The following is a 13,433-nucleotide window of genomic DNA, read 5'->3' as shown; positions in this document are numbered from 1 at the left end:
CTGACTTCTTCATCTCTCTCTTTTTTTTTTGAGCCAGAGTCTCACTCTGTCATCCAGGCTGGAGTACAGTGGTGCGATCTCGGCTCACTGCAACCTCAGCCTTCTGGGTTCAAGCGATTCTCCTGCCTCAGTCTCCTGAGTAGCTGGAATTACAGGCATGCGCCACCATGCCAGGCTAATTTTTGTATTTTTAGTAGAGTTGGGGTTTCACCATGTTGGCCAGGCTGGTGTCAAACTCATGACTTCAAGTGATCTGCCCACCTCAGCCTCCCAAATTGCTAGGATTACAGGCATAAGTCACCGTGCCCGGCCTTTTTTTTTTTTTTTTTTTTGAAACAGGGTCTCCCTCTGTCACCCAGGCTGCTGGAGTGTAGTGGTGTGATCGCGGCTCACTGCAGCCTTAACCTCCTAGGCCCAAGCCATCCTCCCACCTCAGCCTCCCGAGTAGCTGGGACTACAGGCACTCGCCACCACGCACAACTAATTTTGTATTTTTTGTAGAGACAAGGTCTTGCTATGTTGCCTAGGCTGGTCTTGAACTCCTCAGCTCAAGCAGTCCTCCCTCCTTGGCCTCCCAAAGTGCTGGGATTGTGCTGGGATTACAGGTATGAGCCACCACACCCGGTCTGACTTCCTCATCTTTAGGGCCCCACCTCTGCCCTTATCCAGGCAACTCTCCTCTCCCCATCTTCCACTAACTTCTTTGGAATATTCCAGAGCTGTAAAAGCCTTAGAGAGTATCAAGTCCAACTCCTATGTGTTACAGACAGGGAAACTGAGGCCTAAAAAGGGTAATGGACTTGCCTAAGATCGCTTAGTGAGGTGAGAGAAAAAGAGCTAGAGACAGCCTAGCCTGTGCAAGGACATATTCCAGGCATTCAGAGCTGGGCTCTGCTGCTGGCATGTTTTGGGGCCTGGTAGTTAGTTCACTGCTGAACTACCAGGTTAGATTTTCTTTCTCCAAGTTGTGGGGCTTTCATAAACTTTTCCTGAAGGTCTTCCTTAGAAAGTACAATTCTCCTCTGGGCCCGGTCATGGGCGCCCCTCACAGGCTCTCTCTGGTCCCCTTCTGTAAAATGAGAGGAAAATGGGAGAATTGGCGCTACTCATGGAATCTTCAGTAAGTCTGGACCCCATGCATTACAGCATTGCTGCAAAATGGCAGATGCACTTTAACAATCGTGTTTAATACAAGGTTGAATTTGCATATCTTAAGTGGGGCGTGCAGTCTCCTACTGAACACGAGCCTCACTGTTCCCACATGTGCATTGCACCTTCATATATATATTTCCTGCTTGGCTCCTGAGGGAATTTGAGTAATCCCAAGAGGAACCTCTGTATATAATGTCCCCTGGCCACACACCCCCATTCCTAAGGATGCAAGCAGGAGACAGAAACATTCCCTGCACCTCCCTCCCTGCTGTCAGAAGAAGTGCAAAGAGTTGAATCCTTCCTAATGCCCACTTCTCACCCACGCCCCAAATCCCCAGGTCCCGTGGAGGTCCTTGGGGGTCTCCTATATCCTGGTGGTGTCAGGTTGATTTGGAAATGTCAGTGTCCTCCCTTGTCCTCTCTGGCAGACCCTAGGTGTGTGTATGTTTCAATGGAAGTGACTTTAAATGTACTTTATAAATCAAAGACTTTTTCTGAGACTTTGGAGAGTTCCAGTAATGAGAGCTTCTCATTGTTATCAAAGCCAGGGCCGGAGACCAGTGGCAGGTGAGTTCCTATTGCTGTGATTGTCATGATGATGTTGATGAATAGCCACTATTTATTGAGCATTCTCCATGTGCCAGGCACTGTACTAAGCACCTGAACAAAACATTATTTCCTTTGGATTTCCCAGCAACCTCTGAGGTGGGTCTAATTACCCTTATTTAGCTGATAAGGAAAGTAAGCAACTTACAAGACCACAGGGCTATGAAGTTGAAACACAAAAATTGATATTTTATTTTATTTTATTTATTTATTTATTTATTTTGAGACGGAGTCTTACTGTGTCGCCCAGGCTGGAGTGCAGTGGTGCGGTCTCGGCTCACTGCAACCTCTGCCTCCCAGGTTCAAGCAATTCTCCTGCCTCAGCCTCCCGAGTAGCTGGGATTACAGGTGCCTGCCACCACACCCAGCGAATTTTTTTGTAATTTTAGTAGAGATGGGGTTTCACCATGTTGGCCAGGCTGGTCTCGAACTGCTGACCTCATGATCCGCCCACCTCAGCCTCCTAAATTAATATTTTGATATGTCCAAAAGAGTCAATTGGTGGCAATTTAGTGAGGTTTAATCTAATAGGAAATGATAGAGCTGGGATCGAACAGAGCTCTGTGAACTCAAAGCCTATGCTTCCCCTTCCACCTTTTTAAAAAACATTGTCTAGGCTGGGCACGGTGGCTCATGCCTGTAATCCCAGCACTTTGGGAGACGGAGGCGGGTGGATTACATGAGGTCAGGAGTTCGAGACCAGCTTGGCCAATATAGTGAAACCCTGTCTCTACTAAAAATATAAAAATTAGCCAGGCGTGGTGGTGCGCACCTGTGGTTCCCGCTGAAGCACAGGAGTCTGAAGCACAAGAATCACTTGAACCCCGGAGGCGGAGGTTGCAGCAAGCCGAGATCACACCACTGCACTCCAACCTGAGCAACAGAGAGACTCTGTCTCGAAAAAAAATAAAATTGTCTACATGCTGGTTGCAGAAAATTTAAACACTAAAACTAAAAAAGTAAAACATCTCCCAAACTTAGAGGCAATATTCATGATGGAAAAAAAAAAATTCTTCAAGATCTCTCTCCAGTCATTTATTCATGTGCGAAAACAGTTGGTGATTATTGATAAAATGGCTTTTACAATTTGGAGCAATTATGTGCATTACATATACCATTTGATTCTGGCAACCTAATGAAGGAGGTATGCTCATTTCCCCTATTTAACAGACAAGAACAAGACAGATGGTGTGGTAGTCCAAGGCACAGGCTCCAGCAGATTATGTAGGTTTAAATCTTGCTGTAGGCCGGGCCCTGTGGCTCATGTCTGTAATCCCATCACTTTGGGAAACCGAGGTGGGCAGATCACTTGAGGTCAGGAGTTCGAGACCAGCTTGACCAACATAGTGAAACCCCTTCTCTATTAAAAATACAAAAATTAGCCAGGCATTGTGGCGGGCACCTGTAATCCCAGCTACTTGGGAGGCTGAGGCAGGAGAATCACTTGAACCCTGGAGGCAGAGGTTGCAGTGAGCCGAGATCTCGCCACTCTACTCCAGCCTGGGTGACAAGAGTGAAACTCTATCTCAAAATTAAAAAAAAAAAAATCTTAGCTCTACCTACCGGGGCAAGTTACGTAACTCCTCTGTGCCTTGGTTTTCATATCTGTAAAATGGTGACAGTAACAGCGCCCACGTCAAAGTGTTGTGAGAATGAAACAAGATAGTCTGTGTAAAGTGATTAAAACAGTGTAGGCACATGGTAAACGCTTAAGAAATGTAGGCTGTTATAAAGCTCAGAGATGTTAAGTAACTAGATCAAGACCAGATAGTTAGAGGGTGCCAGAGTCCTGATTTGAACCCAAGTTTGTCTTGTTCTGGAGCTAAGCTGCTAACCCGTTTCAAAACTGGAATTAAACCAAAGTGCTCACCCTCTTCACTTTGCTGGGCCCCTCCCTGTCCTCAGGTGCGTCTCTTCCACTCACCTGCCACAGCAGCCTCTGCCCAGGGTCTGAGACTGGGAAAGGTGAGGGCTACCCAGGTGGCCCTGATGTTTTCTGCCAGCCAGCTCCCCAGGTCCGTCACAGCAGGTGGCAAAGGGAGGGAGGTTTGCTGTGAAGATTATGTGGTTCCCAAAAACAAGAGCACTGGGCCTATCTCTGCCCTCTCTTTTCTGTGTCCTGGGCCAAGTCACTTGGCTTCTGTGGCCTTATTTTCTCATGTGCCCAGCCAGGGGGTTGGCCCTGATATGCAATAACAGCAGCAATGACCTTTATTTACTGAGTGTCCATGTGCGTCAAGCACGTGTGCTTTACACTTGTTCTTATTATTAGGTTTAATAATACAATAATTGCCACATTTACTGAGCAGTCATATGGGCCAGGCCCTGCCCTAAGTGCTTAATTAGCTTTAGCTCCTCTAATCCTTACCTTATCCCCACACAGCATGTGTATGTTATCCCCATTATTCAGCTGAGAACATTGAGGCTCAAAGAGGCAAAGTAACTTGACAAAATACTTCTAAATGATCTCGCATGTCCCTTCCAGCTGCCATTTTGTAAGACTCTAATTTCACACCACCCTAAATCTCGTCTGCTTCCCCCTCCTCCTTCTCGCCATCTCCCCACTGAGCAGTCGGCCAAGATCTGACCGTGATGGCGGCCCTTGGCTTGGGCTTCCTCACCTCGAATTTGCGGAGACACAGCTGGAGCAGTGTGGCCTTCAACCTCTTCATGCTGGCGCTTGGTGTGCAGTGGGCAATCCTGCTGGACGGCTTCCTGAGCCAGTTCCCTCCCGGGAAGGTGGTCATCAAACTGCTCAGGTATTGGGATGGTGGCTGGATCACTTCTGGGTCATAGAGGGAATGGAACCCGAAAGGACAGGTTCCAAAAGATCTGGGTTATTGCCCCCTCTCTGTCTAGCACCAATGCGGTGCAATATTTAGGACATCCTTATACTAAAAGATTATTCATTGTTTAAAATTCATATTTAACTGGGCATCCTGTATTTTACTGGACAGCCCTACTCTGTGTATCACAAGGAGTCCAGGCCTACATTCCTCCTGCATCCTTTCTTTCCTGTTATTGTCGATTATGATTTTGTAAAGTTACATAATGAATATAAGTTTATGGAAAAAGTAAGAAAGAAACACGTTAGACAGAGAGAAATAGGCATGCCACACCTAGAAAGACATTCTATTTTTTTTTTTTTTTGAGATGGAGTTTCGCTTTTGTTGTCCAGGCTGGAGTGCAATGGCGCTATCTCGGCACACCACAACCTCAGCCTTCTGGGTTCAAGCGATTCTCCTGCCTCAGCCTCCTGAGTAGCTGGGATTACAGGCATGTGCCACCGCGCCTGGCTGATTTTGTATTTTTAGTAGAGATAGGGTTTCTCCGTGTTGGTCAGGCTGGTCTCAAACTCCTAACCTCAGGTGATCTGCCCGACTCGGCCTCCCAAAGTGCTGGGATTACAGACATGAGCCAATGCGTCCAGTCTGAGAGACATTCTCTTGAAAAGAAAGGACTTTCAGCCCCCTAATGCTGCTAGACAAGAAATAGCCACGCCTTTATTTTCATTAAATTACCTGTGCTTCGTTTAGATGCATTTGTGTGAAATGCTAAGAACCATCACAACTAATGTATGGTGCTAGAAGTCAGAATAGTGGTTACCTGGGCAGGAAGTGGATATTGATTAGGAAGGAACACAAAATAACCTCATGGGGTGCAGAAAATATTCTCTATGTTCACCGGGGTGATGGTTACACATCAACTATACACGTATTAAAAGGGCATTGGCACTTAATAGGAGGAACTAGGCTAAATTTTTTCCTGAAACATTGTTTTGTTTTGTTCAAAACTCTGAATCTCTGTGCTGCCCAGATGATGGTAAACATTCATCCTAGACATCTTAGGGACCTCTCAAGGCCATTCCAGCCTCCCCTTCTAAGACCCTGCTAAACCTCTGGGCACTGCTGTTAAACATTTCTCTAGGAGCCAGGAACTGTGCTGAGCACTCCACAAATATTATTTTGTTTAACTCTTCCAGGTAGGGATCTAACCTGGTATACAGTTAAGGAAGTGGAAGCTCAGAGAGGGCAAGGCATTGCCTAGGGCCACACAGCTAAGTGGTGGAGGTGGCTCCAACTTTTTATTATAACCTTTTCCACATGATGCAGAGTGGTCAGAACATGAAACACAGTCTAGCCAGCTCCCGATTGGCCCTGGGGGAAAAAAACTCTATGTATTTTTCTTTTTTAAAAGGTTTAGAGGCTGGGCATGGTGGGTCACACCTGTAATCCCAGTACTTTTGGGAGCCGAGGTGGGCAGATCACTTGAGCCCAGAAGTTTGAGACCAGCCTGAGCAATGCAGTGAGACCCTGTCTCTGCAGAAAATAGAAAAATTAGCTAGGCGTGGTGGTGTGCACCCACAGTCTCAGCTACTTGGGAGGCTGAGGCAGGAGGATCACCTGAACCCAGTGAGGTTGAGGCTGAGTGAGCCATGATTGTGCCACTTCACTCCAGCCTGGACAACAGAGTGAGACCCTGTCTCAAAAGACAGTTTTAGGGGCGGGGCGCGGTGGCTCACGCCTGTAATCCCAGCACTTTGGGAGGCCGAGGCAGGTGGATCATGAGGTCAGGAGATCGAGACCATCCTGGCTAACATGGAGAAACCCTGTCTCTACTAAAAATACAAAATATTAGCCGGGAGTGGTGGCAGGCGCCTGTAGTCCCAGCCACTCGGGAGGCTGAGGCAGGAGAATGGCGTGAACCCAGGAGGCGGAGTTTGCAGTGAGCCAAGATCATGCCGCTGTACTCCAGCCTGGGCGACAGAGCAAGGCTCCGTCTCAAAAAAAAAACAAAAAACCAGTTTTAGGCCAGGCGTGGTGGTTCATGCCTGTAATCCTAGTACTTTGGGAGGCCTAGGCAGGTGGATTACCTGAGGTCAGGAATTCGAGACCAACCTGAACAACATGGTGAAATCCTGTCTCTACTAAAAACACAAAAATTAGCTGGGTGTGGTGGCAGGCGCCTGTAATCCCAGCTACTTGGGAGGTTGAGGCAGGTGAATCACTTGAACCCAGGAGGCGGAGGCCATAGTGAGCCGAGATCGTGCCATTGCACTGTAGCCTGGGCAACAGAGCGAGGCTCCGTCTCAAAAACAAAACAAAACAAAACAAAAAAGCAGTCGTAGAGTTAATTCCCATGGGGATTCAATACACACACACACACACACACACACACACACACACACACACACACGCATGCACACATTCACACACTGCATCCACCTGGGAAGTGACAAAGGGCACCCTGGGGGAATTCAAACGGTGGTGGCCCTGGTTTGGTGTCGCTGCCTTAGCTTAAGGTCACACCAGCCTTCAGCCTTCTGCACCACAGCAGAATGGGGCAGGAGGCGTCTAGGGCTGCTCCCTTCATCTGATGTCCACAGGGACCTGTTTGTTCTTGACTTAATCCAGGAAGACGAGAAGAGAAGTCACTCACAGCCTGAGTGAACTCCCCTGCCCCACCCCGACTGCTTGGATCCCCCTAGGGGTGACCCCTGCTGAAACTGGCTCCTTCCTGACCGTCAGGGCTGTGCTGATGGGTGGTGCCCAGGCCTGCCCCTGGGGACGGGGTACTCCCCCTTGGCAACACTCCAGCTTGTGCCACTTGACTTGAGACTGATTTGGTTCTGTTTTGAGTCCCTTCAGGGGAGGGGCCTATCTTACTCAACATTGTTCTTTGTTTTCCTCACATACTAATAACTTAGCAAATGGCTATTGGAACAAAAATGAAAATAAACGGAACCCTGAAGTGGGATGTTTTAAAATTTTTATTTGTATTTTTTTAGAGACAGGGTGTTGCTCTGTTGCCCAGTCTGGAGTGCAGTGGTACAATCATAGCTCACTGCACCCTCTGCCTCCTGGGCTCAAGTGATCCTCCCACCTCAGCCTCCTGAGTTAAATTTTTTTGCAGGCACCCGCTACCATGCCCAGCTCATTTTTGTATTTTTAGTAGAGATGGGGTTTCACCAGGTGGGTCAGGTTGGTCTCGAACTCCTGACCTCAAGTGATCCACCCGTCTAGGCCTCCCAAAGTACTGGGATTACAGGCATGAGCCACTGTGGCTGGCCTAAAACTGTTTTTGAGACAGAGTCTCACTCCGTTGTCCAGGCTGGAGTGAAGTGGCACGATCATGGCTCACTCAGCCTCAACCTCACTGGGTTCAGGTGATCCTCCTGCCTCAGCCTCCCAAGTAGCTGGGACTATGGGTGCACACCACCATGCCTAGCTGATTTTTCTGTGTTCTGCAGAGACAGGGTCTCACTGTGTTGTTCAGGCTGGTCTCAAATTCCTGGGCTCAAGTGATCTGCCCACCTCGGCTCCGACAAGTACTGGAATTACAGCCTCCCGAGTAGCTGAGACCACAGGCACACACCACCACACCTAGCTTTTTTTTTTTTTTTTTTGCTTTTTGTAGAGATGGAGTCTCACTATGTTGCCCAGGCTGTTCTCAAACTCCAGGCCTTAAGCAGTCCTCCCACCTCAGCCTCCCAAAGTGCCAAGATTACAGGTGTGAGCCACCATTCCTGGCCTTAAAAGTGCGACATTTTTAATGTATTTTGAAATCTCCAGGACTCTCCCTAGAAGATAATAGCAATAACCAACTCTTTTATTGCACTTGACATATATCAACTCACTTTGCCCTTACCGTGGCTCCAGAGGCATTTGGTCCACCTTATAAATGGAGGCACCAAGGCACAGAGTGATTAAATAAGTTGCCCACGATCACACAGCCAGAAAGTGGCTGAGTCAAGATTCCAGCCCAGGCAGCCTAGACCTGAGAGCGCGCTCCTAACCACTGCACATCACTGTCTTAGCACCTCCCCAGCACAAACTGGCCCTTGAGGAACGAAGTACTGCCGCTGGCACACACGCTCCTGAGTTAAGCCTTTGTCAATGAAATGAACACCCACTTAAAAGGAATAACCTGTCCGGGCACGTTGGAACATTGAGTAACCCCTTATTCTAAATTCCTGGTCCCTGTAAGAGTCGTTCCCCATGCCCTTTGCCCTTTTCTGACCTTCCCCTAAAGTCCTTGAGGCTTAAGCGGGCATAGTCTGCAGCAAACACTGGGGAAGCTGAGTCCAGACTTCAGAGCACAGGCTTTGGATCTAGGCCAGCTGGATTTGAACCTCACATTTGTGATCAGCTGGCATGACTGTTTCCAAAAAATCCATTTTAATCCTCTACGTGACCCTCTGTAAAATGGGGATACTGAATGGTAAGCTAGCACGATTTCACAGAGAGTCGCACAGAGAGTTACATTTTTTTTTCTTTTTGTGAGACAGAGTCTTATTCTGTCGCCCAGGCTGGAGTGCAGTGGTGCGATCTCGGCTCACTGCAACCTCTGCCTCCCGGTTTCAAGTGACTCCCGTGCCTCAGCCTCGAGAGTGGCTGGGATTACAAGCATGTGCCACCATGCCCAGGTAATTTTTGTATTTTTAGTTGAGACAGAGTTTCACCATGTTGGCCAGGCTAGTCTTGAACCCCTGGCCTCAAGTGATCCACCTGCCTTGGCTTCCCAAAGTGCTGGCAGTACAGGCATGAGCCACTGCGCCCAGCCTTATAGGGTTAAAATTTAAAAGAGGTGATGCTCTTACAAGCCTGTTTTACAAAATGCTCTTATAATAAATCATGATCATCACTGTTGCTGTGGTTGTAACATCGTCATCATTAACTCCCAGAGGGAGGAGGGAGTCTCAGAGCAAAGTGCTCAGGGGAGACTGGATGTCCATGGATTGTCCAGCTCAGTACCACTTCCTCCAGGAAATCCTCCCTGATAAGTCCAGTCAGCATCACCCTCTCCTTCCAATGAACCCCACTAGCCTTGTGATATCACATATATTCTTAGTTGACAGGCTAATGGTGTAGCCTGTCTGGATCATAAGTACATTTTTTTTTTTTGGATCATAAGTACCTTCAAGACAAAAATCATTTTCTCCTCCTGAGCATGCTCATTGGTCGAGGGAAGGAAGGAATCGTAATAGTGTTAATAACGCTAGCGTCTTTTCAGGAGTTGGTTCTTTGTGCCAGTCTTGGTGCTAGACACACCGATAGGAAGAATACTCCTTCACATCCCCAGGACACCAACATGGGATACGTTTGATCATCATTCTTAATTTGCAGAAGGAGAAATAGGCTCAGTGAGATGAAATAGCCACTCGAGTGGCAAGGCTGGGACTGGAAGCCAGACTTGTCCTGATTCCAAATCCAGTTTCTTTCCACTGCCACGGAGAGGGAGAGAAGGGACAGTGGCCCCAGATGTGGATGGGGGTGACTGGATGTGGGCAGGCCCGTGGGGGAAGAGTGCCCTCTGTTGAGCATCTGAATGATGGCGGCAGAAAAGAAGACTGGGCAGAATCCCAGTTGTCAGATCCCCTGAGGGAACAGTCACCCTGATCATCCTCAGTCGGATGAGTGTGTGTAGATCAATGCCTCATAGATGAAGGCACTGAGGCACAGGGTGGTTAAGTCATCTGCCAGACCACAAGGCTCAGGCTGCAGAGGCCACCTTAACGGGAGAAGAGATGGTCACTCCAGTCTGCAGCATCAGCGTCCAGGTGAGTAGAAATCTTGTCTTCTATTCCCACAGGAAGTAGGTGTCCAACAGTGTTTGTTGAATGAATGAATGAATGGGAGGCATCCTTCCTTCTCAGTCATCCTGGCTCTCCCTCTCTCCCCCAGTATTCGGCTGGCCACCATGAGTGCTATGTCGTCGCTGATCTCAGTGGGTGCTGTCCTGGGGAAGGTCAACTTGGTGCAGTTGGTGGTGATGGTGCTGGTGGAGCTGACAGCTTTTGGCACCATGAGGATGGTCATCAATAATACCTTCAAAGTGAGTCACGGTGCTGGGAGGAGGGACCTGGGAGAAAAGGGCCAAAATCTCCATTTGGTGGGGTTTCCAGGGTTTTAAAAAATAAAGACAACCTGTAATCCCAGCTACTTGGGAGGCTGATGGGGGAAGATCACTTGAGGCCAGGAGTTTGAGACCAGCCTGGGCATCATAGCAAGATCCTCATCTCTAAAAAGTAATTTTTTCTAAATGATCCAGTTGTGGTGGCATGCATCTGTAGTCTCAGTTACTCAGGAGGCTGAGATGTGAGTTGGAAGAATTGCTTGAGCCTGGGAGTTGGAGACCAACCTCGGCAACATAGCAAGACCTCATCTCTAAATAAATAGATAGGCAGATAGATAGATAGATAGATAGATAGATAGATAGATAGACAGACAGACAGATAGACAGACAGACAGGCTGGGTATGGTGGCTCACACCTGTAATCCCAGCACTGTGGGAGGCTGAGGAGGGCAGATCACCTGAGGTCAGGAGTTCAAGACCAGCCTGGTCAACATGGTGGAACCTCATCTCTACTAAAAATACAAAATTTAGCTGGGCATGGTGGCAGGTGCCTGTAATCCCAGCTACTCAGGAGGCTGAGGCACGAGAATCGCTTGAACCCGGGAGGTGGAGGTTGCAGTGAACCGAGATCGCGCTATTGCACTGCAGCCTGGGGGACAAGAGCAAGACTTCATCTCAAAAAAAAAAAAAAGAAAAAAGAAAAGAAAAGATTGATAGATAGATAGATACCCAAATGAGGTTACAAAAGTGTGGTCTGTGCAAATGTTTAAACACAACAAACCAGTGCCTTTAACTACTACAGTATAATCCTGTAGGATTGTGCTATTCACGACATAATTATGGTTGTATAAAAGTAATTAATTCTCAGAGCCTCACCAGCAGTGGGTCCAGCAAGTTTGTACAGCCAGCATCTTCTTTCAGTCAGTGCGTGTCAGTAACTGCACGTGTCCTCTCATTGGGAGAGCCTGTCGAAAGTCTAAGTTTGAAGGCAGCTGTGAAGGGAAGGCCAATCCAAATGGCTCTCCCAGCTCCTCTGCTGTAACCCTGACCCTGAGTGAGGACATAGCCAACCTTCCCATCTCATAGGTGAGAAAGCTGATGCCTGGAGAGGGGAAGGGACTGCCCAAGATCACATAGCAAGATAGTGGCAGAACCCAAGCGAGAACCCACAGTTCCAGCCTGGCTTAGAAGAAAGTGCACTGGACTTGGAGTCAAAGGCTGGGGTTTGCATCCCAGCTCTGCCATAAATCCCCCTGTGACTCTGGGCAATTTAACCTCTTAGAGCTTTAGTTTCTTTGTCTGTAATATGAGGGTAGCAGTACTACCACATAGGGTTTTGAGGGAGTAATTGAATTAATCACATGAGATGATGCATGTTTACCAAAAAAAGCATGAAGCCCCTTTACTGTGCCTCAGTATCCCAAAGGACTTTGGATTTTACTCTGAGAAATACAGGGAGAACTAGGGAGTGTTGGGCAGAGGAGAGCTATGATCTGACTTATGTTTTAAGATAATCACTCTGGCTTCTGGGTTCAGAAAAGACTGAAGGGGCAAGAGAGGAAGCAGGTGGAGACCAGAGCGGCAGCGACTGCCATCATCCAGACTCAGACTAGGACAATAGCTGCGAGAGTGGTGGGAAGCGGTTGGATCCTGACTGTATTTTAATGGCAGAATTGACAGGATTTGCTGATGGACTGCACATGGGGTGGGAGAGGGTCAAGATGACTTCAAGGTTCTGATCTGGCACAACTCAGCGGCTGCTGGTGCCATTTACTGAGATGGGGAACACTGGGGTGGGATAGATCTGGGAGGGAAAACCCAGAGTTCAGTGTCGAATGTGGTAGCGTTAGGGTTAAGGTTGGGTGGGGGTAGAGATGTGTATGAAACACCCCAGTGGAGACACTGAATGGAAATGTACAAGTCTAAAGCTTAGTGGAACGGTTAGGGCTAGGGATATACATTTGGGGGTTGTTACAATACAGATGGTGTTTAAAGCCATGAGACCCAAGGAGATCATCAGGAGTGAGGATAAAGAGAGATGGGAAGAAGTCTGAGGACTGGGTCCTAGTACACCCTGCATTTTAGAGGGGGACATGTGTAAGAGCCAGCAAAAGAGACAGAATTGTGCTTAGAGAGGCAGGAGGAAGTCCAGGAGAGGGTGAGGTCCTGGAAGGCAAGGAAAGAGAGGGCCCCAGGTGGGCTGAATGCTGCTGAGAGGTCAAGTAGGATGAGGGCTGAGAAGTAGCCATTGGATTTGGCAAGGAGACCTTGGCATGCATGGTTTTAGAGGAGGATGAAGGCAAAAGCCTGGCTTGACTGATTCAAGAGCGGGAGATGAGAAAGTGGAGACAGCATGCAGGGGCAGCCCTGCCAAGGTCTTTGCTGTAAAGGGGAACAGAGAAATGGAGGAGAAGCAGGAGGGCAATAATCCGATAGCGAGAGGAAAAATCTGATGATACAGAAGAGAGATGAATTGTAAGAGTCAAGCCTTTGAGTTGGAAAGCAGGAGTGGGATTTTGAGCACTGATACCTTTAGGCTGATGCAGGGACAGTTCATCTTAACGAGAGAAATGGCAGGGACTGTGAATAGGCTGGCAGATTTGGTGGTGGGTGCCACAGGTTCAGTCTCCTGCAGGGAGAGGAGAAAATCCCTTACTAATTACTCGTATTTTCTCAGAGAAACAAGGGGCACCATCATCAGTCTCATGTGAGGGTGGGAAGGAGGGGTGGGGTTTGCGGAGAGGGAAGGTGTGGTATGGTCATCTGTGGGAGTGGAAGAGAGTGAGAGGGCTGGAGGGGTGCAGCGGGACTGCAGGCTG

General features: G+C 48.2%; 1 protein-coding gene across 2 annotated transcripts in view; it reads left to right on the top strand.

The window, feature by feature from the left end:
• Positions 1-13,433, top strand: part of RHCE (Rh blood group CcEe antigens) — a 57,938-nt gene that overhangs the window by 7,795 nt on the left and 36,710 nt on the right. For both annotated transcript variants that reach the window (XM_032759365.2, XM_058444030.1), the window contains exons 2-3: positions 4,331-4,517; positions 10,443-10,593. In XM_032759365.2, the coding sequence (XP_032615256.1) occupies positions 4,331-4,517; positions 10,443-10,593 (338 nt within the window). The remainder of the gene's footprint in view (positions 1-4,330; positions 4,518-10,442; positions 10,594-13,433) is intronic.

The sequence above is a fragment of the Hylobates moloch genome, unplaced genomic scaffold, assembly GCF_009828535.3.
Source record: "Hylobates moloch isolate HMO894 unplaced genomic scaffold, HMol_V3 SCAFFOLD_9, whole genome shotgun sequence".
NCBI lineage: Eukaryota > Metazoa > Chordata > Mammalia > Primates > Hylobatidae > Hylobates > Hylobates moloch.
This window is presented reverse-complemented; position numbering and strand designations above follow the sequence as displayed.